The 23,950-nt window shown below is 45.8% G+C and overlaps 1 protein-coding gene across 1 annotated transcript in view; it reads left to right on the top strand.

Annotated features, from left to right (window-relative positions):
* The window catches only part of PTPN4 (protein tyrosine phosphatase non-receptor type 4), a 1,253,225-nt gene that overhangs the window by 503,380 nt on the left and 725,895 nt on the right, over nucleotides 1-23,950 (top strand). Inside the window, exon 15 of the mRNA XM_078682081.1 lies at nucleotides 16,204-16,362. Coding sequence (XP_078538207.1) covers nucleotides 16,204-16,362 — 159 coding nt within the window. The remainder of the gene's footprint in view (nucleotides 1-16,203; nucleotides 16,363-23,950) is intronic.

The raw sequence follows: 23,950 nt of genomic DNA, 5'->3' as shown, positions 1-23,950 counted from the left end.
GAGACATTAGTTAGTGATAGATTCCTTACTGACCCACCCATCCTCCCCGTTCTGCAAACTGATATCTAGGGTTAAGGTTATCCCCTTTCAGGGCCCTAGTTTCATGGCACCAGTGTTGGTTCTATCATGGCTCTGCGTATCTGGCGCAGAAAAGCTGTGTATCAGAACTGGCGTCAGCGCGCGAGGGCGGCGTCTAAGTACTCCGGCGACGTCATACCGGCGCTAACGATGCCGACGACTGACGCGGAGCCGCGGACGACGCCTGCCGGCGTGCAGGGGTATTGCTACGCAAAATTTTCCAGATCCAGTCTGACGCCTGGGGATATTCTAAGGTAAGGAATCTATCACTAACTAATGTCTCTTACAAATATATTGTTACACAAGTAGTAACTTGTGCATTGTTAATATAGTATCTATTTAGTGGTTGTCAAGATTGTCACTGTACTACAAGCCCTATATTGCATTATGTTGCTTCTTTATTTTTTCTTTCTGTCTTTTTTGTGAACGTTAATGGATCTTGAACATTATGTTGTTTATTTAGCCAGGGATCCTTGTGTCATTTCTGTATAAAGCCTAACATCTACTTTAATTGATGCCTGGTAATCGCATGAGTCTACTGTTCTCATTGTTAGACTTCTGAATTAATGTATATTATTGTTACACTTGTGTATTGCACTTTCCATTGGCTTTATTTGCTGTTTATTCTGTAAGTGTATTTAAGGTATGAGATTGTAATTAAGTGTTTTATGCACAATTTTTTTGAGACATTCCTACATTTATGCTACTGTGATAATTTTGTTATGTTGTACAGAGCCCTGCCCGACCAACCTCGCTATAGTTAAGTCTTGGACTGTATGCACATGCAAACCTAGGACCCAAGGATGTGTAGGCGAGACTTTCAGTTGTGATGTGGTGTTTGGAGCACTGATTTTGAGTGAATTTGAGCTTTCGCTGTTTAATAAAGACTAAAATCATTGTGATTACTATCTCCAGAGTACCATACTATTAAAGTCTGAAACTGATAGCATTATGACCAGCTGAGGGCTACTTCTGAGAGTACAATTTTTTATTGCTTCAATTTCGTACGTTCAGATATATAAGTAAGACATTAACATTTGAAGTCAAGTTATATCCAATGCTATAGCAATGAATATTTGGCATATAACTGTAGCAAAGCAATGTAAAATCCAATATGGACATTTAGGGATGCCCTTACTGATTCCCTTATTTTTATTTTTATTTTTTATTATTATTTTTTTATTGAGAGTTCATGAAAAATAGGTAAACATTACATGTCAATTTTCGCATCATGATTGAAAAAAATACAAAACACATTATACAAAAGTAGGCAAGCTGGCAATGTACAGTAATAGTGCAAATACAAATTTGAGTTCTGCTTCTAGGAGAGGATATTACTTCTAAAGTGCAATGTGCATAGTGCAATCTATTGATACTGGAGAGAGAAGAAGAGAAAAAACCAAGAAAAAAAAAACCTGACCAAACCTTCCAGCAATATGCATTTAGAAAAGAGGAAAAAGTTAAAAGAGAACAGTGACTTAGCATTCGAACACGCTCCAGTATTTATCATATTTTCTAATGGCCCCTGACCTCAATGCATATTTTTTTTCCCTTACCCGAATCCTAGATATTTTTACCTTCCATGCATTAAAGGTTGGTACTTTATCCGTTTTCCAAAATTGCAGAATAAGTGTTTTTGCTACCGGTGATGCTATGAACAAGGACTCGTCGTGGGGAGTAGAGCTAGGGGAACATCCAAATACTGACGTTAATTCATCAAATGTAATTGTGGCATCGATTATATTTCTAAGGTAGATTCCAATGTCTTTCAAAAAATCCTGTATTTTGGGACATTCCCAAATTATATGTTTCCAGGTGCCCTTTTGTTCGCAACGAAAGCATTTATCCTCCACTTGGGGATATATATTGTGGAGAAATGAGGGTGTTCTATAGCTTAACCATTTATTGAAGAGTTGCATTTGCTTAAAGTTAGCACCTCGAAAGATGGACTTATTAAAACTATTAACTTTATCCCATGTTAATTTACTAATCTCAATGTCTTCTCTCTTTCTCCACCTGTCTCTAACCTTATTATATACTGCAACTGAATTATCTTCATTGAGATTTTTTATCCATATGCTAATCTTCCTCTGCGTTGCGGTATTTAGCGCTTCGGTTATATGTAATTTAACAAATAGGTTACCTAATTCTAACTCTCTTAATTCGGCGTGGAGGCTAATGAATGACCATTTCAGAATTGTATTCGAATTTTGAATCTCCCTTTCAATTTCCTCCCAAGATTTCCATCTGTTCCCTTGTATAAAATCCTCGATTTTTTCAAAGCTGTTATCCTTCCAGAGTCTCAAAATGTTTTTATCCACAGTACCCATCCCTCCTATATTAAAATTCATTAGGCTAGTTGAGCTATTTATTCTAAAAATGCCATAATATTTCAGGAGCTGGGTTTTTTGCTTAAATAACCACTGTATAGACTTATAACGTACCTTCTTTGGGTATTTTATAATTCTTACTGGGTCGTTGATTTTAAGTTCAATCAGCATCTTCCTCATAAAAAAATTATCTGCTTAATAATCTTCTGTGAAAAAAACCATGAATACATTATCCAAACCATGTTCATGTCCGGCAGTTAGTCAACATGTGGCTAGGTAACATGAATTAACTTCTGATTATCCCGACTTTTTAACTAAAAGCCCTTCCTTCACCCAAGATCCTGATTGTTCAGGCCTCAACAAATTAGATCAATCCAAATTCTTCTCCAACAAGTCCCATAAACAAAGAATCCAAAAGAATTGATGCTTTCGGAAAAGTGTTTTCATCAGATAGCCCGGCCCCTAGATCCACCCAGGAGGGTTTGCTTATTATGGAGGTACACATGGGTATTATGAAACATGTTAAGTGAGTTCTCAAGTGCTTGCTGGCCCAGAATATACATGGTGGTCAATATGCATCAAAGTACGTACTCAGGGCTGGCCTGGACACTACTAACTCAAATTAAGGTTGTCTCTAAATTCTTTATATCCCTTTGAATGAATGAAGGAATTGGTCGAGCGCCAGAATCACCACCTGAGGGGTATCTCCGCACTAAAGGAGCAGACATACTAGACCAGAAAAATCAATTGCAGAAGAGTTCTGTCTTAAGACGTTTCCTGAAAATGAAGAGATCAGAGCAGTTTATGAGGTGTAAAGGCAATAGATTCCAATATCGTGGAGCAAGGTAGGAAAAAGCTTTGCCCCCGCACCAGATTTCCTACAACAGGGGGGGGGGGGGCTGCTCGGCTGTTAACGGATACGTTTTTCAGTTAAATAGCTATGTCCCCTGCCACTAAGTGCGTTATGTACAAACCAGCAGATCTTTTTATTTTTATTTTTATAATTCTGTTTATTAACACAAGGCATCAAAACAATAAAAATAATCATATTACATGGGGGAGACAGTCTCCCATATCGCTCATCACCCGATGAAAGGAGCGGGGGGGTGAAAGCGGGAAACATAATACATAATCATAAACAATCACGGAAAAGTAGGAATATCAATGGGCGCATCAACAGGTGGCACACAAATGTCCCCCCATAACGGTTTCACAGCCCCCACACAGGTGCCCATTTACGGGGGCGACCCCTCGCCATATAAAGTTTTTTCGCTGAACATACACCAATCCATGTTCTCCGTCCATTCTTCAACGGTCGGGACCCTCTCTGACCCCCCACCGCTGTGCTATATTCCGTTTCGCAATCATATTACCTAAAGTTACCCACTTGGTCTGTGCAACATTTAAATCCGTAGGTTCCCAAATATTCAGGAGGCATCTCCGTGCTTCTGGCAATACAGCGACTCCCAGAACCTCCCGCATGACATCATGTATCCCACTTCAATACTCAGTCACAGAACGACACTCCCAGATAATGTTAAGGAAAGTACCCACAAAGCCACAACCCCGTCTACACAGACCCGTCTCCGACAGTCCCATCCGGACCACGCGGGGCCCCGTGACATAAACTCTGTGCAATATTTTCAGCTGAACAAGGCGCAAGCGCGCTGGGATTGCGACCACCTCCGGTGTAGAGACCGCAGCTTGTCAGTCCTCATCATCTAGTTCAATACCATCGTGCGACCATTTGTCTCGTAGCTCTACCAGGAGATCAGCCCTATGATTGATCATTTTTTTATAAATCAGGGAAATAGTCTTCCCGGGCAGGTGGCCATCCAAAATTCTATCTTCAAGAGGAGACGCCTCGGGGAGGTCTGCCTCCGCCGGCAGTACCGCCAGCAACGCATGCTTGACCTGCGCATAATGAAAGTACTCCGTTTTCCCCAAACTATATTCAATTTGCAATTCCACAAACGTCTTAATCCGCCCCTTAACCCAAACCGCACCGATAGTGGAGATCCCAATCAGATCCCACTTATCAAAGCCCTTCGTATTCCAAAGCATGCCCAACTTCTCGGAGTCGAAAAGCGGGGTAGCCTGCGTCAAGCTGTCCCTCCATCCCATAGAGCTAGTGGCATCACGCCAAATCCGCACCGCGTACCTAGTCAGCCCTGTCAGACCACTCCCCACCGACCTGGCATACAGCGCACGACCATAGGAGCCCCCAGGAAGAAGCCATCTATCCATTGCATATCCGGGGTCAGTAGGGGATCCATAAGTACAAAGATTAATGGCTGCCAACTGTGAGGCCCAATAATATCGCCTGATATCAGGGAGTGCGATCCCGCCGTCATACCATGGAAGCGTCAGTTTAGCCAATGCGATCCGGGGTCTACCATCCCATAATAGACTTCGCTGTAATCCCTCCACTTCTCGAAAGTAGCTCGCTGGCACAACGTCTAACGTATTTTGTAGGGCGTAAAGAAAACGGGGCAAAGACATCATTTTTAAAAGAGTCGCCCGCCCGAGCAGGGAGAGAGGAAGTTTCTTCCAGCCGGCCACATCAGTGCGCATTTGGACCAAGGGGGGAAGGAGATTCCTAGCATAACGGACCGCAGGGTCCAAGAAAATATATATCCCCAAATACTTAAACCCTCCGTAGCTATTTGAATCGTGCAGTTTCGCGGGGGAAGCGGGGCGTCCCCACTAAGAATGAATAACAACGATTTGCCCCAATTTATAGAGAGCCCCGAGTTCCTCCCGAAGGAGGACAACACATCGCAAACAGCATCCAGGGATCTCCTAGGTGAGGCTAAATAAAGTAAAATATCATCTGCATACAAGGAGATCTTATCTTTCCACTGTGGCGACCACCGGAGACCCCGAACCGAGGGCTCCCAGCGGATCCAGGCGGCCAACGGTTCCATCGCCAATGAGAACAGAAGGGGAGAAAGGGGGCAGCCTTGCCGGGTGCCCCGTCCAAGACTAAATGGCAACGAGACCCGGTTATTTACGATTACTTGGGCAAGGGGTTCAGTATATAACAAGAGGACCCAGCGGATGAAACCAGAGCCGAAGCCGAATTTAGCAAGGACAGCCCACAAATAAGGCCATTCTATCATATCAAAAGCCATTGTTGCATCGAGCGATGCTATTACAGCGGGTTCCATCAGGGTGTGAGCCCTGGCGAGCACCCCATGCAACCGACGCAAATTAAGGGCCGTATTCCTATGGGGAATAAAACCCGAGTGATCGGGGTGTATCAGTCCACTGATCACCTTAATCAATCTGGTAGATGGGATCTTAGCGAGGATCTTGGGTTCCGCATTTAATAACGAAATAGGCCTTTAGGATGCACAGTAGGATTTCGGTTTACCCCCCTTATGGATAACCACTATAGAGGCCACCCTATGATCATACGGTAATATCCCCTTCTCCCGGGCTTCAATGAACATGCGCCGCAGGTAGGGAGCAATTCTATCAGGTCGAAGCTTGTAAAGCTCAATTGGGATCCATTAGGCCCCAACGCCTTACCGGAGTTCAAAGAGCGCACTGCCTGGGCCACCTCTTCCGTAGTGAGGTTACTGTCCATAAATTTCCAGTCCTCCCTAGACAGACACCGGAGCTGCAAGTCACGCAACATCATTTGGGAGTCCTCCTCCGGGAGGTCTGACACCGATGTGTACACAGTGCGAAAATACCGAGCAAAGCTACCTACTATAGCCTGGGGATCAGTGAGGTGGAGCCCGTCCTCTGTCACAATCTCAGGAACAACCCGATCCGCTCTATCCTTCTTGTCCAGCCAAGCAATCAGCTTACCGGCCTTATCCCCGACGTCATACAGCCGACCCTGCTGCTCTCTACTCAGGGCTTTTGCGCTGTTTGTAACCAGCGTTCTATACTCGTGCTGCTTGAGACTAAGGACATGCTGCTTAGCCCGAGTCACCTCCTGCTCCAGCTCCCCCTCCAGGATCACAATCTCAGCCTCAACCCCAACAATTTCTTTATTCCGGTCTTTCTTAGCTCCTACTATCAGCGAAAGAGCCTGACCCCTATGGACAGCCTTGAAAGCCTATCAAAGCGTAACGGACGAGGACACCGATCCCTCGTTTTCAAGGAAATAATGGTCTAATGCCTTGACCAGGTCCCCTCTAATTTTGGGATTACGTAAGTGCCAGGGATTAATGGGGGCCACTCTACACTCAGAACGAAAGGCCACACCGAAACGGAACCAAAGCGGGGAGTGATCCGATATCCCCCTAGCGAGGTACGTAATTTCCAGAATATAAGATGCATAAACAGCAGGGACAAGACAATAATCCAATCTAGACATGCTACCATGAGCCCCAGAATGAAAGGTATATTGTTTCTGATCCGAATGGAGCAGTCTCCAGCCATCAACCAAACCCATGGTCTCGAGGAAGTCAGGTAGCCAGCCATGAGCGCGTCCCACATCCCTCGGGGGATGTCTGTCAAGAGCTCCAGATACAACCGCGTTGAAGTCACCTCCCAATATTAAATAGACCACTCGGGAGATGTAGCAGAGCCCTGCCCAAATCAACAAAAGTAAGAGCTTGCATGCCAGGAGGCACATATACAGACAACAATGACAGAACATGCCCCTCCCAGCGACCCGTCACACCAACGTATCTGCCCCTATCATCCTCAAAGACAGAATCGACCACCAATGGGAGCGTTTTACGAGTCAGAATACCTACTCCTCTAGAGCCAGTAGTAAAGCCCGCATGCGCCACTAATCTGTAACCCATTCTATGCATCGCTTTACATGTATTTCCGACCAAATAGGTTTCCTGTAGCAAAACCACATCAGGAGCATACCTTTTAAAATACTGAAGAACCACACTACGCTTGATTTTATCACCCAAACCATTGACATTCCAACTTAATACCTTTAGTTCCCTACCCCCCCACCATCATCAAAAACACAGATGGACCAGTCACCCCTCAACAACTGAAGACGTTCCAATTCAATGCCTTGAAAAACCACAACAAACAATACAAAAAGAAAAGAAAAATCCCCCCTCCCTGCACCCCTGCTCACGGTGTACCTCCGCCCCCAACTCTGTGTGCCTGTCTCCCCATATTCTAACTACTAAACTATCGAAAAGGAAATTGGAGGAGTACGACCCTCCGATCCCCGGCCTAATCCCAAGATTACCATTGGACCTGTTGGAACCATTACTACACTCAACTTATCTGCGAATAACCGCTAGCCAGGATACATCCCCCACCCTGGTCCAATCCCACCTGCAACAATCCCACCTGCAACAATGTCAGTCATTATTCTTGCTCCTGCGCGCCTTCATCCTCTTCCCCACTCCGCTGCCTCCGCTCCTCTCGAGAGGAAAGAGTCTCCAACCAGTCCGAAGCAATTTCAGGATTGTCAAAGAAGAACGCCTCATATTCAACTCTCAACTTCGCAGGATACATCATGGCGTATTTCAGTCCTTTATCACTGAGTTTTCTTTTAACACCCATGAAGGTTTGCCGTTGCTTCTGTATCGCCTGCGTAAAGTCCGGAAAAAAACTGAGGGTGGAGTTTTCATAATGGAGAGGCCCCCCATTCTTGGAGGCCTGCAGGATAGCGTCTCGGTCCCTAAAGTTAAGCACCCGTGCAATCATTGGTCGGTGAGGTGCTCCAGGTCGCGGTCTCCCTCCCGGTATCCTGTGCACTTTTTCCACTGTAAAGAATTTCCCCAGGCCCCTGGGCGTCAGATAATATCCTCGACAAAAAGGTCCGCGGCCTGGCCCTCGGCTTTTTCAGGCACACCAATAATGCGCACGTTGTTCCGGCGAGCTCTACCTTCATATTCGTCCAACCTGCGGTCGGTGACATCATTAGATGCCTTAAGTTCGCAAACTTCCTGTTGCAACAGAGCCACATCATTAGTAAGACTGGAGGTTTTGATGTCCAGTGATTTTACCTTTTCACCGGTTTTGGTGAGATCCGCACGTATTAAGTTAACCTCTATCGTGACTGTGTCAAGCTTATGGTCCAAGGACTCCATCTTTTGACCCAGGGAGGTTCTCACCCCATCGATCGCGGCCATCACATCCTGCAACGTAGGCTCCGTCGTAGCGGCCATTACATTAGCACTCCTGTCATGCGATTTCCCGGATCCAGCAGGCGACCCCCTGGGTTGCGTGTAACTGTCCAGTTTGTTGGCCTGAACGTATCTAGCTCCCCATGTCGTCTTGACTTGCTGTTTCTCAGCGTCCAATTTGGTTGCCATTGTATAGTCCAGTGAAGACCAGGGCAAGCCACGGTGGAGGGCCCGCAATGAAAGCACCAACTCACTGGTAGCACTGCTTGGGCGAGCGAACAGTTGTTTTCACAAATCCGTCCTGACCCACCTCCAGCTTCACAGCCGCGCGTTCCAGGGGACCAGGAATTCCCTATGCCGCAACAGTGTTCACCAAACCGCGCCGATCGTCCATATCCAGCCCAGAAGCCAGGCCCCAGGATATGCGCACACTATCACCACCTTCCAAGCGACAACCTCAGCTCACGTAGCTGGAAAGCATCCGTGTACCATGCACTCGAGACCACCACTTCATGCCCCTCTACTCCCGCATCACCCAGTCACTCCGCGCCTATTGCCAGCCGTGGGGTCCGCCACCGATCGCTAGTAGCTCTCCAGGGTCCAGTAGGGGGTCCTCAGCTAACAATTCTGCCCCCCTGCCTATTCAAAACAGTCCAGGCAGGCCACCTTATGTGCTGGGGCTGGGGGGCAGGACACATGCAGGGCCAGAAACATCCCCCCCCCCCCCCCTGCGGAAGTAGCCCTCCTCAGCCGGCCAGACACCGCAATCCATAGGGGGCAATCCATGGGGGGTGGGGGGGTCGCTCAGCCAGCAAGAAAGAAAAGCGGGGCTTCGACGGGGCCGACCCGGTGACTTCTGGTTTCGGCCAGATGTTATTGCACTGCAGCCGGGGTCTACCTGCCACTCGAGACCCCCGCTTTCCTCAGGGGTAGGCCGCGGTCTTCGGGGCCGCCGATTTCGGGCTGGCGGCGGCCAAGCGCGACGCAGACTGCAGCGACAGGCTCCGCTATATTTCCGCTGCTGGTTCCTGTGGTCCGATGTCAGGATGGGCAGCAGGATATGCTCGGGGGCGGCGGGGGCTCAGGAGCCTCTGACTTACGCGGCCATTTTTGGCACGGCCAAGCTCCTCCCTCAAAAACAGCAGATCTTATTCTTAGGCATATGGGTAGCCAATGAAGGCGTCTCAACAGAGGGAGAGAGGCTGATATGAGTGGCATTTTTTTTTTTGATAAACACATTTAAAAAAAAAAATCTTTTAATTAACCTGTTCAAAATAAAAGCATCAGGTGACAGATAGTGCTATCGCAGTAGCCATTTGTACATTACCATATATCAAAATCTACAATTAGGGATAAACACATTTTTTATTGATTTTACAATAGGCACCAGCCAATCATCAAGATACCATGATAACAGAGGAATATATGCAGTGATCTGGACAACCTAAAGGCCAAATACGTACAAATTATAAAAGACACATTTTGGAGCATCTGCAGCGAAATTAAAGCAGGCCCTCCACCCGCTAACCCCAGACCCTACGATACTTCTTGGGGTAGCCACGTGCTGCATACATTGTCTTCTCCTGCGTGGCGCACCAGTTTACCCCGACCTGCCATTTCCCAACGGTGGGAGGATCAGGGCATTTCCAAGCGGTCGCTATGTCCCTTTTAGCCAACACCATCGCCTTGGTGTTAAATATTTTTTCATTTTTGGACCTATCCAGCCCGTCTGTGATGCCCAAGATTGCGTGTTTCGGGTCGTGCGGGATCTCCCACACCAATACCTCAGTGAGTTCCTCCTCCATGTCTCCCCAGAATCGTGCCAGGCGTGGGCATGTCCATACCATATGAAGAAAGTCGGCTGTTTCGTAACCGCACCTAGCTCAGGCGGGGGTTGGATGGAGCCGTGCGCGATGTAGGCGTACCAGTGTCAGATAGGCGGCATATAAGAAATAAAGCTGTGTCATATACAATCTAGCAGAGGCAGCGACTGTCCTGGGTGCCATAAGGGCATCACGCCAGACCTCCTCCTCCAAGGTGCCCACCCACTCCTCCCGTTGAGTTCGCAGCCGATCAAGTGATGTAGGGGTATTGTTAATGAGTGTCCGGTAAATGTGGGAGAAGCCCCCCTCTCCCTAGGTCCCCCAGCATGATTGGTGCTATGAGTGGCATATTAAGAACCAAACTGGCCACAGTGTTCTGAGCAGTCTGAAGTTTATTCATTAAAGATTAATTTGCATCCGCCAAAAGCGCATTTCAGTAGTCTAGTCGACTAATCCCCAAGGCCTGAATCAGAGTCTTTCGTACAGATAGAGGTCCCAAGTAGGTTCTGTGAGTTCAATTTGCTCTTTCAAAGATGTTATGAGTATTGATATGACAAGTTTTTCTGTCGAATTGAAAAGCTTTTTGATGATTTGCTTATCTGCATTTTTGAATGACTGAGTTAGTTGCCGGGACTTTTTACCTAGTCTGTATGTGCTCAAACAATATAAATAGTTCATCTGTCTTTGGCCGTTCCAGGATAAAAGAATGTTTGAGGCATGTGAGCTGTAGATCACATCCTTTGCACATTCCTGCCATCTAGTGTTAGGTCCGGATGCTTGCACTTTGTTTTTCTACGAAGAAGTCTTTCCAGTCACGATGGAGGTGACTCCTCCTTTCGGTGATAGTGCGAGTGGGCATCGACTTTATTATTAGATTGTGTTTTTCCGCCATCGAGTTCGGACTTGATTGCTGCGCTCAGGGTTAACACCGTTTCTCGGATTCCCCTCGGTGCGCAATACACTCACCATTGATGGTATTGTTTTCAATCATGTATTTACATTCTCCGCGTATCGTATTTACAGAAAAATCCCTCTTTCGATCGGGTAGCTGGTAGAAGGCTGTTGGGCCTACCCGTGTGGGTCCGCCTCGCAGTAAATGGAACGGACTCCATTTAAATGTTGCCCTCGGTGCCTCGCAAAATCGCAGCCCAAGTGTGCGACCTGTGCTTATCTCTGGAGCACGGAGAACAGGACTACGATGCGTGTAAGCCTTTCTGATCAAAGAAGATGCTTCACGACCGTCGGGTTTGACGTCGTGCATGCAGGGCCAATTCACCGGTTCCATTCCGGACCTCTTCGGAGAAGATTCTGAACAAGAGGCCGGAGATGCCATGGGAGCCGAAGAAGAACAAGAGACTATCTCCATCTCCGAATATGGCTCCAATGGGGTACTGATCATCCCTTGCCCCAAAGTCCACCTCAGCCCAAGAACAATTCTCCGTTCCAACCCCCGCCTGCGGGCAATGGTCGGTACCGAGAACATGTTTCCGACACCCCGCTTTCCGACTCTGCACTGAAACAAACCCCAAAGCCTTCCGGCTTCAAAATAAGTCTTTAGAGATTGGGCACTGAGCCGAAACCTTCGGGATCGAAGTTAGGCTCAGCCCCATCCACACTTCCCAAGTTCAAGGGTCTGCTTAGACATGTGGATTAATTTTTTAATGATCCTGTGCGGGCACATATCCTTAACCCTGCACCAACAGATCCAGCCTACATCAGGGGACAGTTACCATTAGATTATTTAGTCGTTTCTATTGCACGGAAGAGGGTCAATTCCCAAACCTCAGGAGATGCTCCACCCCCAGACAAGGAGTCTAAGTTGGTAGATGCCTCCGGAAAATGAGTAGCCCCCCAAGCTGCAAATGTATGTCCTATTTCCAATACCCAAGCACTTTTAGCCAGGTACGATAGGGCGCATTGGGGTGAAATGGAGCAATTGCTCCAGTTTCTGCCTGATGAGCACAAGTCCAAAGCTCAAGACCTAGTGCGGGAGGGACAGCTCATCTAAAAAAATTCCAACAGGTGCGCTTTAGATGCGGCTGACACTGCGGCAAGAGCCATCAACACCAGCGTCCTATTAAGAAGGCATGCCTGTTTACGCATTTCAGTGTTTAAACCAGAGGTTCAAGCTTCTATCCTTAACACACCATTTGACAAGCAGCAACTCTTTTGCCCTGTAGTAGACACATCATTAGAAAAGATGAAAAAGGATACCCACAACATTTTCAAAAGGACGGCCCTTCATAGACACAGTTCCACAGACAATGCAAACAACGGACGCGTACCTCACTGGTTGGGGTGCTCATCTTCAACCTCACACAGTACAAGGACTGTGGAGTCAACAGCAAAAACTCTCCACATAAATTATCTAGAGGTGCAAGCGATGTTTCTAGCACTCCAAGCATTTCAGACTCACCTGGTCTGCAAAGCCATCCTAGTTTGTACCGACAACATGACAGCTATGTATTTTATACAAAAACAGGGCCATTCACCACAAAATATATCTCCTAGCAGAGCACCTCCCAGGAGTGAACAATCAAATTGCCGATCTTCTCAGCAGACAGAGATCGCAAATCCACGAATGGGAACTTAACCATCAAGTTCTCCTCCCATACTTTCAAATTGGGGGAGTCCCTCAAATAGATCTTTTTGCCACATACCAAAACGCAAAATGCCCAAACTTCACGTCCAGGTACCCACACCTGCTCTCCAAAGGCAATGCAAAGTGGATGAACTGGTCAGGGATGTTTTCATACGCTTTTCCGCCTCTCCCACTTATTTCATTAGTGGTTCAGAAGCTCGGACAAACATCCCTTGAATTAATCCTGGTTACTCCCACATGGGCACGTTAACCTTGGTTCACAACCCTATTGGAGCTGTCACTAGTTCCACATCAAAAACTGTACATCACATCCAGTCTCCTCACACAGAGCCATGAAGAAATCAGACACTCGGGTCCCAAACAACTGAACCTCGTGATCTGTCTTCTGAAATCAGAGATGAATGTATGAACATCATTAGAGAGGCCAGAAGGCCTACTACAAGAGCATCAGTGTATGCAGCTAAATGGAAACGTTTTGCTATCTATTGCAATAATAAAATCAATCCTCTTTATGCTTCAATACAAAATATCATTTGTTATCTGTTACACTTGCAGCAGTCGGGATTATTTTACGCTTCCATCTGACTACATCTCGCTGCAGTAGCTGCATATCTACAAAATAGGAAATACTTTTCTCTTTTTAGAGTGCCAGTAATCAAAACTTTTATGGAAAGACTTAAAAGGGTTATCCCACCAAGACTTCCACCTGCCCCAGTGTGGAATCTTAACTTTGTCCTCACATGATTAATGGGCCCACCTTTTGAACCCATGCATTATTGTGAACTACAGTTTCTTTCCTGGAAAATCGCTTTCCTCATTGCAATCACTTCACTGAGGAGAGTGGTGAACAGCAGGCACTAACCATGGAAGAACCTTTTTTCAAACTTCACAGAGACAAAGTGGTCCTTCGTAATAACCCCAAGTTTCAAGTCAAGTCAAGTCAAAAAGCTTTATTTCGATAAGAATTATTTACCATAAAAGCAGAACAATAAATATATAATAAAAAGAAGAATTCTATATCTTTGGACCAAGCGATAATTTCAGAACTTTTTTGGTCGGCAATGCATAAAAGAAGAAGAAAGTTAAAAAACAGAATTAAACAGGTTGTTTTAGCTTTTTGGCTCGGATAGCCCAAGCCCAAGATAAAAATTTGGTTAGGGCACAGGCATAGGGTACATAAGTGTCCGAAACAAGTATCCTGATTGCCACATCATGGCTCCTGGTACCCAGCTGTCGGCATAGGTTTTTCAGCCACGCCCTTCTAGGAAGAGGAAGAGGTGTGGCGCCGCGGCCAGGGCGACTGACGCTGGAATCTGGGGACCACGGTTCGATCCCCGGCTCCGGCGACAGGTTAGCCCAGCACCATGTGACTCTGGGCAATAGCTCGCTTAATCTTCCCGACGGCCCCCAGCGCCTAGAGACCCTTATGGGTGATTGTGCGCTTTACAAATGTGGACTTTTAGGATCAGCATATTCTTTGCAAACAAACAAAAAATGCGCCAAAGTCTCTGGGTTGGCAAGGCACGATGGGCATAAGTCGGTATTACCGATACAGGTTTTCCATTTCTTAGTAAAAGTGTTCAATGGCAGAGTACCCGTTCTGAATCTAAAATACAAGGCCCGGGCGAAGGGTTTCTCAATTATGTCCCCAAGTTTCTACCTAAGGTTGTTTCGGCCTTTTACATCAATCCGTTGGTTGAGTTACCTGTATTTTTTCCTCAACCTGTTTCAGTGGCAGAACGATCTCTACACACCTTAGATTTTCAAAGAGCCCTTTTATATTACATTGAAAGAACAAAATAATTTTGTAAAACTAAACAACTTTTAGTTTCTTTTGCTCCGCCACACAAGGGCAATCCTGTATCCAAGTCAGGTATTGCCAGATGGATTGTTAAATGCATTCAAATTTGTTATGGAAATGCAAAGAGAACTTTAGCAATCTCTAGAGCGCATTCCGTTTGCAAAGTAGGGGCTACTTTGGCTTTCTTAGGAAACATCCCCATAGTTGACATTGGTAAAGCTGCAACATGGTCTACACCGCACACATTCACCAAGCACTGTTGTATAGATGTGTTTGCGAGACAACAAGCTAATGTGGGCCGGTCAGTACTTAGAACACACTTTCAGACAATTTCAGCAGCTACAGATTAGCCACCACTTTGGGAGGATACTGCTCTATAATCTATACAAAGCATGTGATCTACAGCTCACATGCCTCAAACAGATAATGTGACTTACCCAGTAAGCATCGGTTCTTGACATTCAGAGCTGTAGATTCACATGCGCCCACCTGCCTCCTCGGGTACCTGTACCTGTTGCAGTTCTCTATCTTACTCTATATACATACACATGGACATCTCTATTCTGTACTTACTAACTCCATTCTCGCACTCTGTGGGAAAACAGTCTAACAATGTGATGCCCATGCGCACTATCACCGAAAGGAGGAGTCTCCTACCTCCAGATTCAACACTAGCTGGCAGTAGTATGCAAAGCATGTGAATTCACAGCTCTACATGCCAAGAGCAGATGCTTACTGAGTAAGTAACATGATCCTTATGGTTTCTAAACAAGACTTTATTTGTTGTTTCCAAAGTTTTTCTTATTCTCCAATGACGTAGTGAAGTTGTATGGTGAAGTGGAGCAAATCAAGGGGCTCAGCACAATATTAGAACAGAACAGTTTTTGGAATATGCACACACAGGTCGGTAGAGTGTGTATTTGCTGAATTGTTCTTATTTCTGCTTATAAGGCAGTTAAAGCAGAAAGGCTCAAATACGGGTCACTTAAGTAAGCAGTTCTGAACTCAATGTCATAAAATCCTTTTGCAGGGTAGGGCAGTAGATTGCCGTGTTACCCGATTCTAACAAAATACCGGACTCTCTTACCAAACACCACATGACATCCCTTAAAACAGAAGCCTCCCACTCCTTCTAAGACATCCTCCTATTCCTTTCCTGTCGATGTTTACCGCTTCCCCCTTCGCACGCTGCCATTCAACCGAAAGCCTAGAAGACGCCTGGAATAATTCGATGATAGAGACTTATCTTAGCTGACGGATGACTTGGCTTGAGTGTGAGGAAACATAGACAAAGTGGGTTAAAAAGTAGAAGGCTTAAAAAAATACAGTTGCAGGATGCACAAAGAGAATACGATCTTAAAGAGTGTTTAATAATTTTTTAAAGTCAACAAACTATGGGTGGACTTTCCATTTTGTGGATCCAGCAAATTGCTGAAAAAAGATTATTTTTTGATGCTAAACAATTTCTGTCAAACTTTCCTTAATTATCTTATTTTCCTTGCAGTCGGACTTCTGCCTTCACTCAAGAAGGAAACCGCCCTAGGCCGTCTTCAGTTGGCCATTTAGTGGATCACTCAGTTCACAGCTCGCCAATGGAAATGTATGCAAACCACCGATCTCCATCATCAACCCAAGCTAACAGCATCATCCTGGATACCTTACTGTAAGATCAATACTTATTCAACTCCACCGTTTAATCAAAAGTGTTATGTGGTCTATCTTGTTTGAAAACGGGTTCTGAATCTTATAGGATAGGGCAGATTCACAATTGTTAGACCTGGCACCATTGGCGTGAGTCTCCCTTCCATTTTTCGCTGTTGCCTCATGTGTTTTTCTGGTAAAAGATGCTTTGGGAACTGTGCCACTGCTGTCCAGTGCCACAGGGCAAGTGCTCCCTACTGTAAATTGATGTATTGATTAGTGGTTCCCTGATTGGATGTTTTGGTTTACTGTCAGACCCTAGTACAGTGCACTGAGTGTGCCCAGGGTGTGTGATCCAAATGCTGCAAGTGGGCTTGCAGCACTGGTTATGCCACCCACAGAAGCAGCCTTGTAAAATGTGTCTAAGGTCTGCCATTGCAGAACCTGTGTGCAGTCTGGTACTGTCATGCTGACTAGGCAAGTGCACCCACTTGCCAGTCCCTAAACCTTCCCTTGTCTTCATATTAGTCACCCCTATTGAAGGCCCAAGGGCAGGTTGCATTGTAAGTATAAGGTAGGACAAGCCCTGCTGTGTGTGGCATGTCCTAATAGTGAATTACAGCCATTTTTGTTTTTCACTATTGCAAGGCTACCTGTTCTCCATAGGCCAGAATGGACTGTTAGAATTGTTACATTCTATAATCCTAACAGACTTAGAGAACATGGTAGAAATTCGAGTTTAGTATGCTTGGACTTAGAATAATAAAATACAGCTTTTAGTAAAGTTTATTTTAATATTCTGTGTTTGCAAATACCACTTTTAGAAAGTAGGTATTTGCTTGCCTAACCATTTGAGCCCGCCTCTGCTAGGTTGTGTATTCCTTGTCTGGGTTTGTTTGTGACAGGACTGGGGAATTCCGGGAGACAGGCTGGGGCTGCCCGGTGGTGAATAAGGAGATCTGCATCTAGATGGGAGGGAGAAGTTGCACCTGGGACCTGAATAGGGCTGGGCCTTCCCTCTACAATGCTGGCTCCACCCCCTGTGGTGTGTCTGATGTTTCTGCCCTGCACACTGAAAGAAGAGAAGGAATACTGTCAACAAAGTGCTCCTGGACTGTACTTGCCTTCCACAATGCTGGCTCCACCTCCTGTGGGGCGTCTGATGTTCCTGCCCTGCATGGTGAAAGGAAAGGAGCAGTCTGGTAAACAGAGTGCTCAGGAATTGGTTTGAACTGGGCACAGGCCCTCTCTCCTCAGAGAACAAAGGGTTTTGGGGTATAAGTATTGGGACCCTGAGCCCATGAAATTAGATCACTTTTGGACTTACAAGACGAAACCTCTGCTGAGGAGAAGGAACCTGAAGAAACTGAGGAGAGACTATTCCCAAACTGAAGTGCTGCTTGGGGAATTGGCCTGCAGTGGTTGCCTGATTGCCAAAGAGAGTAGAAAGAACTTTGGACTTTTCTTTCAACTTGTGCAAAGATCTACAAGGGCTTGGAAGAGAGCTTTCTCCCCTGACCGAAGTCCCACGACCAGTGGACTTCACCAGCCTTTGTGAATTGCTGCTGGAAACAGGTAGCTACAGAGGCAGGGAGCTGTGACCGACTCTCTCGACCGGCCCGGTGTCCTGTAGGCACCATACCAAGCAACGTCCGCCTCGAACAACGCCAGCTCTGCGCTCACCGACTCCGTCAACGAGCCGTAGCCTGCACCGCGACTTTAAGGACACCGCGAGGTGCAATGCCTTGCTACTCCGAATCGAACTGGTCTGACCGACGCGGTCACTGCTGCTGATTTCGAGTCCTATGACCGCACCACTGTTGGGCACCGCCTCGCACGCTTTGCGACGCACTGCTGTCCGGACTGATCGACGCCAGTTCCTGAACTACCGCTCGTTCGCCGCACCGTAAAGATGGAAGCACGGCAATGAGCAACGTCCACCTCGAACAAACCAAGCTCCGAGCTCACCGACTCCGTCAACGAGCCGTAGCCTGCACTGCGACTGGAAAGACACCGTGACCTGCAATGCTTTCTTTTTCTACAATGCGACGATCACCGGAACCGGCTCGCACGTCCATGCCGGCCGCCCCAAGTAAAAGGTACTGTGACGGAGTCTGTCGACCATTTGAGTGTGCCTGTACCGACGCGGTCTGCTGGACTTGTTAGACTCTGTTATGTTTTAACAAAGCTGTAGCCCGTCCGGGCTACCGACTCGCACAGAACTTTGATTTAAGCCTTTTTAACCAGAACTCTTGAAATCTAATAGTACTGTGGATTCTTTTTGTCGTTTATTGGTCTTGTGGTAACTCTATATAAAGTTTACCTTATTTTTTATATAAAAACTTGTGTGGTGTCCATTTGTAGTGTTGTCACTGGGTTACTGTATGTGGTCACAAATGCTTAATTTACATTGCTTCTGAAATAAGCCTTGACTGCTCGCGCCATGCCTCCTAGAGGGTGAGCAGGGGTTATTTTGGGAGAGTAATTCCCTTGCCCTGACTAGAGGAGAGGGTCCTTGCTTGTCACAAGTACCAACCTGTGCCAACCAGAGACCCCCAATTCTAACAACAATCATTTTTCAAAAGCCTAATATTTACTAATTATGGATCTGAGTTTAAGATGTGTGTAGGGTCATTATATTTGTGAGATTTTCTTTTTTTTGCATACTCCCTTCCAATACTTACTATTTCTGTCACCCTGCTGAAGTGTTTATATTAGGAGTGGGCGTAATTTTCTGTATCATAATTATGGTAAATTATAGCAAAACTACTCTGGTAGGACATGAGCATGGCCCTGCATTTAGTGCTGTTTTCTTAGCACAAAATTAATCTTCTCATCTAGATAAACCTGAGGATGCATTTTGCGCTAAGAAAATAGCGCTAAATATAACAGAACATGAGCAGTAGCTGAAGCCAGCAGCCAATCACGCCCTGTACCTCTCTACTCTTGGAAAGGATTTTGTCCCAAACTGGCCTAAGCGTGTAATTTCGCATCACAAAAGTAACACAAAATGACTTTGATTACTTCTGCGTGGTTGAAGTTTCTCCCAGGCCTAATTGATACAAGTAACTTGTACATTTACTGTTCCATTTTGTTGTTTTTCTCAACAAGGAACATATTTATCCTGTTAGTGATACCCCTATCACCTACTCGGCTTGATCAATGGGCATTATAACTTCTCTTTCACATCTTGGAACATGCTTTCTTCTCCTTTAGGAGTTAGTGTGTATTTTCAGGGCACACATGACCCTGGAGAGTATGTGTAGTCACAAAGCTCTGGTTTTGAGCGAATATAGTGCAATTTGCATCCCCATTCTCAGGGACACTTTGCCTTTCCTACTCCAGCTCTACATTTCTGCTTGCTAACTGCAAACATAATGTGTGAATTTTCCCATTCAGAATTTCCATCTGCAGACTTAAATGTATATAGATCCCGTTGGCTTAAGTCCACTGGGAGAGGATCACCGCTCGTGGATGACATTGTCAGTTAAGATTCAGATTCGTTGACTACGGGGGATAAGAACTATAGCTATAGAATGAGGATGACTCAGAAGCTGATCACCTCCTGCTACCTAACAATACTGGTCTCTATTAGGACTTGTAAAATGCTGGTAGCCTGAACATTTCCTACTCCTCCGGCCCTGCCTAATAGGAGGAGGTTTTGTCTTTTTTGTGACAGTCATTGGAAGACAGAGGAAGCCTTGGAATTGCCTTTTTCTTTTGCAGAAGTAAAATGTAATATTCTGATGAAAATGTTAAAACTACTCGCAGCAACAACAGAGCCCATGATTTTGTTTAATGAAGCTCTCCTGAGCCCTGTTGGGGACAGAATATTCCCTGTATGGTAAAATGTCCAACCCCTGCCCTCCGTGCCTGGCGGCATGTTAAACTGGCATCCTGACTTATTTGGCAGTGGTGCTGTGCTAATCTAGAATATATACAGAGGCCTAGGCCCGTCCCTGGTAACAAGAGGTCCATAACTTGTTCTATCAGCTGGGTGAGCGCACCAAATATGCTTTCAAAGTGGGCATTGGAATTCTTTCCCAATTCTGTGGATATCATATAAAACCCTGGTGGCAGTTTACCATGTTTTGTGCATCTTTAGTGTGACTGAACCTTTTTCTCTTTGTCAGGGTAGTGTGGTCTACTGGCCCTTTGTTATGTGAACTCATAGAACCTTATGCTGACATTTTGAGTGGATGTATGTGCAGCAAATGTATAGCACAAGTAAAGTAGCATGACTGTGTGTGCTATTAGTGCTTAAACCATTAGGTTCCATTTTACATCCCCTTGCTTAATAAGGTACATTGAGAATGAGGACAGCTACCCAATACAGTACAAATGTGCTGCTTGCATTCCTGTGGTTGAAAGGTAAAGACCCCAAAATGCAGTGAGGGAGAATGGATACAGAGCATCCCTTAGTGCTCAGGAAAAACTAATGAGCCTTTTGCTAATAAGGCTCTCGTTCAATTTCTGTCATTTGGTAGATGGTAGGGATGAGGCGTATGTCTGCAGTTACTGTTTAAAGTGAGGAAGTTTGTTTTTGTTGGCAGGGCCTACTCTTTTGTCTTTCCCGGATTGTTACTTCAGGAAGGTTGATGACAGCCAGGTGCAGATATCTAGTTCTTCATTGCAGCTTTAGCCTATTGCTACATTATGTGAGGGCCATCACCTTGCACAAAAGGTGGTCCTGGGGATCAGCCTGAAATCATTTAAAAAACAAACCAACCCAACTCAGTTTTGAACCCTTGGGCAGTGGAGCTCCTTCCCCTGTCTGGGACATGTGTATAAAAGTAAAATCCGAACCACCCCACTTAGTAGAAGTTTAAAATTCTTCTTGACCAAGGAAGGTACAAGCTGGGATAGCCAGCGACCAGAAAGAGTCTGCATGAGAAGACTTCTGTATGACCAGTGCAGTTGTCTGACTGACAACCAGCCTCCCAGAGGTGAAGGGACTTCAGCGGAAGTCTGTACTTTCTGGTGAAGGAATTTACAGTTTTGATTAATACCTAGAATCAGTCAGCCAAAATGCTTTATCTGGTTGTTCCAACCATAAAAGTAGAGAGAAAAGACAGAACATCAAAGTAAAATGATACAATAAATATACATAATACCTTAGATCAGTTTAAATAAAACTGCTATAAAATAGCCATAAAACAAAGAATGATGGCACATAGGGCCTAAAATATTATGCAAGGATATGTGCTACAAAGAACGCAGGTCACATAAGGATTAAAAATCCACATCTGTATCCTTATCCATCTCTTACAGTACAAAGGCAAAGTACAAGACAATAGAAGGAAGTTGACTAAGCTCAACTGATGGTTATGTCAGCATCTTCGCTTAAATAGCCCAGCTCCAATGGATGCATCTGGCCCCAGCACATACAAATGCCTCTCTAGTATCCTTAAGGAGGAGCCTGAGCAGTATATACTCTCTACAGCCAAGGAGCTTACAGATTGGAGGGCTCCAACTTTTCCTTGGGCAGACCTAGCCAGGACAAAAGAAACGTAAGTGAAATTGTCTTTCTTCAGATTGCAGACATACTGGGCACACCTTGGACCTATCCAGGCAGTAGCTCCATTTTGAGTAGTAAGGCAATAACTTACGGTACAGTTGTCTTCCACACGGGCTCGGTAAGTAATCAAGGAATGGCTCAAATTCGACATAGGGTTTAATATCAAGAAAAGTGTCATGTTGATATATACAAGAGCCCCAAGCAGGATCATCAAGCTTAGATTTAATTCCCGCAGTGTTGCAGGACAGAAGGTTGGTTGGTGAAAAATGATTAGGGGGGTTGTCGGCGTAACACATCAAAGTCATACTAGTTGAGTCCTCACCACTGTGGTCATGGGCATTAGGATACCCTCAGGCGATATATCCTTAATCTCCAGATGCCCCTGTGCCCTAGAGTCTACCCCCTCGGGGAAAAAACTCCCAGTCAGCCCACCATAGAAGCAGTGGTGGCCGGCATGGATCTGGGGTGGCGGGGACATCTAGGCTCCCCCGTCCCGAACACAACTCTGCAATGCAGTGTTGTGATTGGCTTCCCTAAGCCAATCACAATGCTGCAATGCAGCGTTGTGAGTGGTCTGAGCACTGTAGTTCGGTGCTCAGACAGGGACTGGGCATGTTCTCCACCCAAGCTGTAATGTAGCATGGGTGTAGAACATGCTGAGTGTGCATGATTGTTTGGGTGGCCTTCTTGGGCAGGCCAAAGCTTCATACGTACCTCATTGTGCCCAACACTCCTCCCCCTGCTCTGTGAGCAGAGCAGCCCTGCCCCGTCCACCAAGCTGCCGCAGCAGGACAAAATAAAATGGCAATAACATAAAGTTATCATTTTATTTTTCCCTTCTTTCACTGCTTTAAAGTTGTGGGGCGACGCTCCTCTGCCTTACCAGAGGAGCTGTCACTGTATAGAAGTACCCAAACCATGCGATGTATTGGGGAGTTCAGGCGGGGAAAGCGCTAATGAGCATGGAGCCAGACCTTTGGGTGGATCGGAATACTCGGGTGAAAGACCAGTTTGGTGGCTAGTGTCATCAGGAGGGTTTAGCTTAAATCTCATAGTAGTACATGTTTGTGGATCCTTCCGCAATGCTAACCCTACTATTCCTTCAACCAACAAATTAGACTAGAAAACCAGCTCAATAAAACCAAAAATCCTAGGTAGGTCTGTAGGGTGATGGTACCATCTGGCATACGTGATGCCTGCCTTCCTGCTTAGATGGAGAAGGAGAGTGCCTAGCCCTAAAGAAGTAGAGACTGTGCAGGAGGAGAAAATGAGCATGGTTCTGGCATCTGGAATATCTAGAGAAAACCGGTTTACAACAGATTAAATCCAGTAGTGACCCACTCTGAGATGGTCCCCCATCCTCTCTATTTGGTTGCTCCTATGATTTGACTCTGAGAACGAGCAACATTGTGTTGTTCAGGAATCCACGGAGATCCTGACAGAATAATCAAGCTGGTGCAGAGTTTTGGCAGAGTACCCACAACACAGCTGAACCCCTGAAGATCAAGAGGTCACTACTGCTGAAGAGACACATCACAGATGACACTGAGGCCACAATTTCCATATTGGAGCACCTGTCTGCATCTTGTTGGTATGGCTAATACTGCCGAAGATTAGTGCTGCTGCACAGGCCTGCTGGGTTGACTCAGTCCAGTGGTCCCTGTCTCATCCGATGTTCCTGCCACATCTCTAGCGGAAGTGAAGGAACAAATGCAGGTATGCAAATAGCACATTATACACTGCTAGAAAGAACTGCAGTGCCATGCAGCAGGTAAACGCGGGGCTTAGCTTGTGACCAGAATGAGTTTGCCATTTATGTAAAATGGCTGGGTTCTCAGGAACACATTTCTTGTGGGCTACTCACTTGTGCCACAGGCAAACATTATCTCAAACTATTTGGATAATATCTTGGGAGTGAAGACTCGTCAACCTGGCCACAACCGTTTGTTTTTGACATTTGTCTGCATAACATTGTTGGAGAAATCCAGACTCATATAGCCTTAGTCATTACTGTTCATAATGTAAACCCACCAGGAAGCGACTGTCTTGAAAGTAATGCTGACCAGCCTTTTGGAACAAATATTTTTTTTCT

This window comes from Lissotriton helveticus, chromosome 3_1 (assembly GCF_964261635.1).
Source record: "Lissotriton helveticus chromosome 3_1, aLisHel1.1, whole genome shotgun sequence".
Lineage (NCBI taxonomy): Eukaryota > Metazoa > Chordata > Amphibia > Caudata > Salamandridae > Lissotriton > Lissotriton helveticus.
This window is presented reverse-complemented; position numbering and strand designations above follow the sequence as displayed.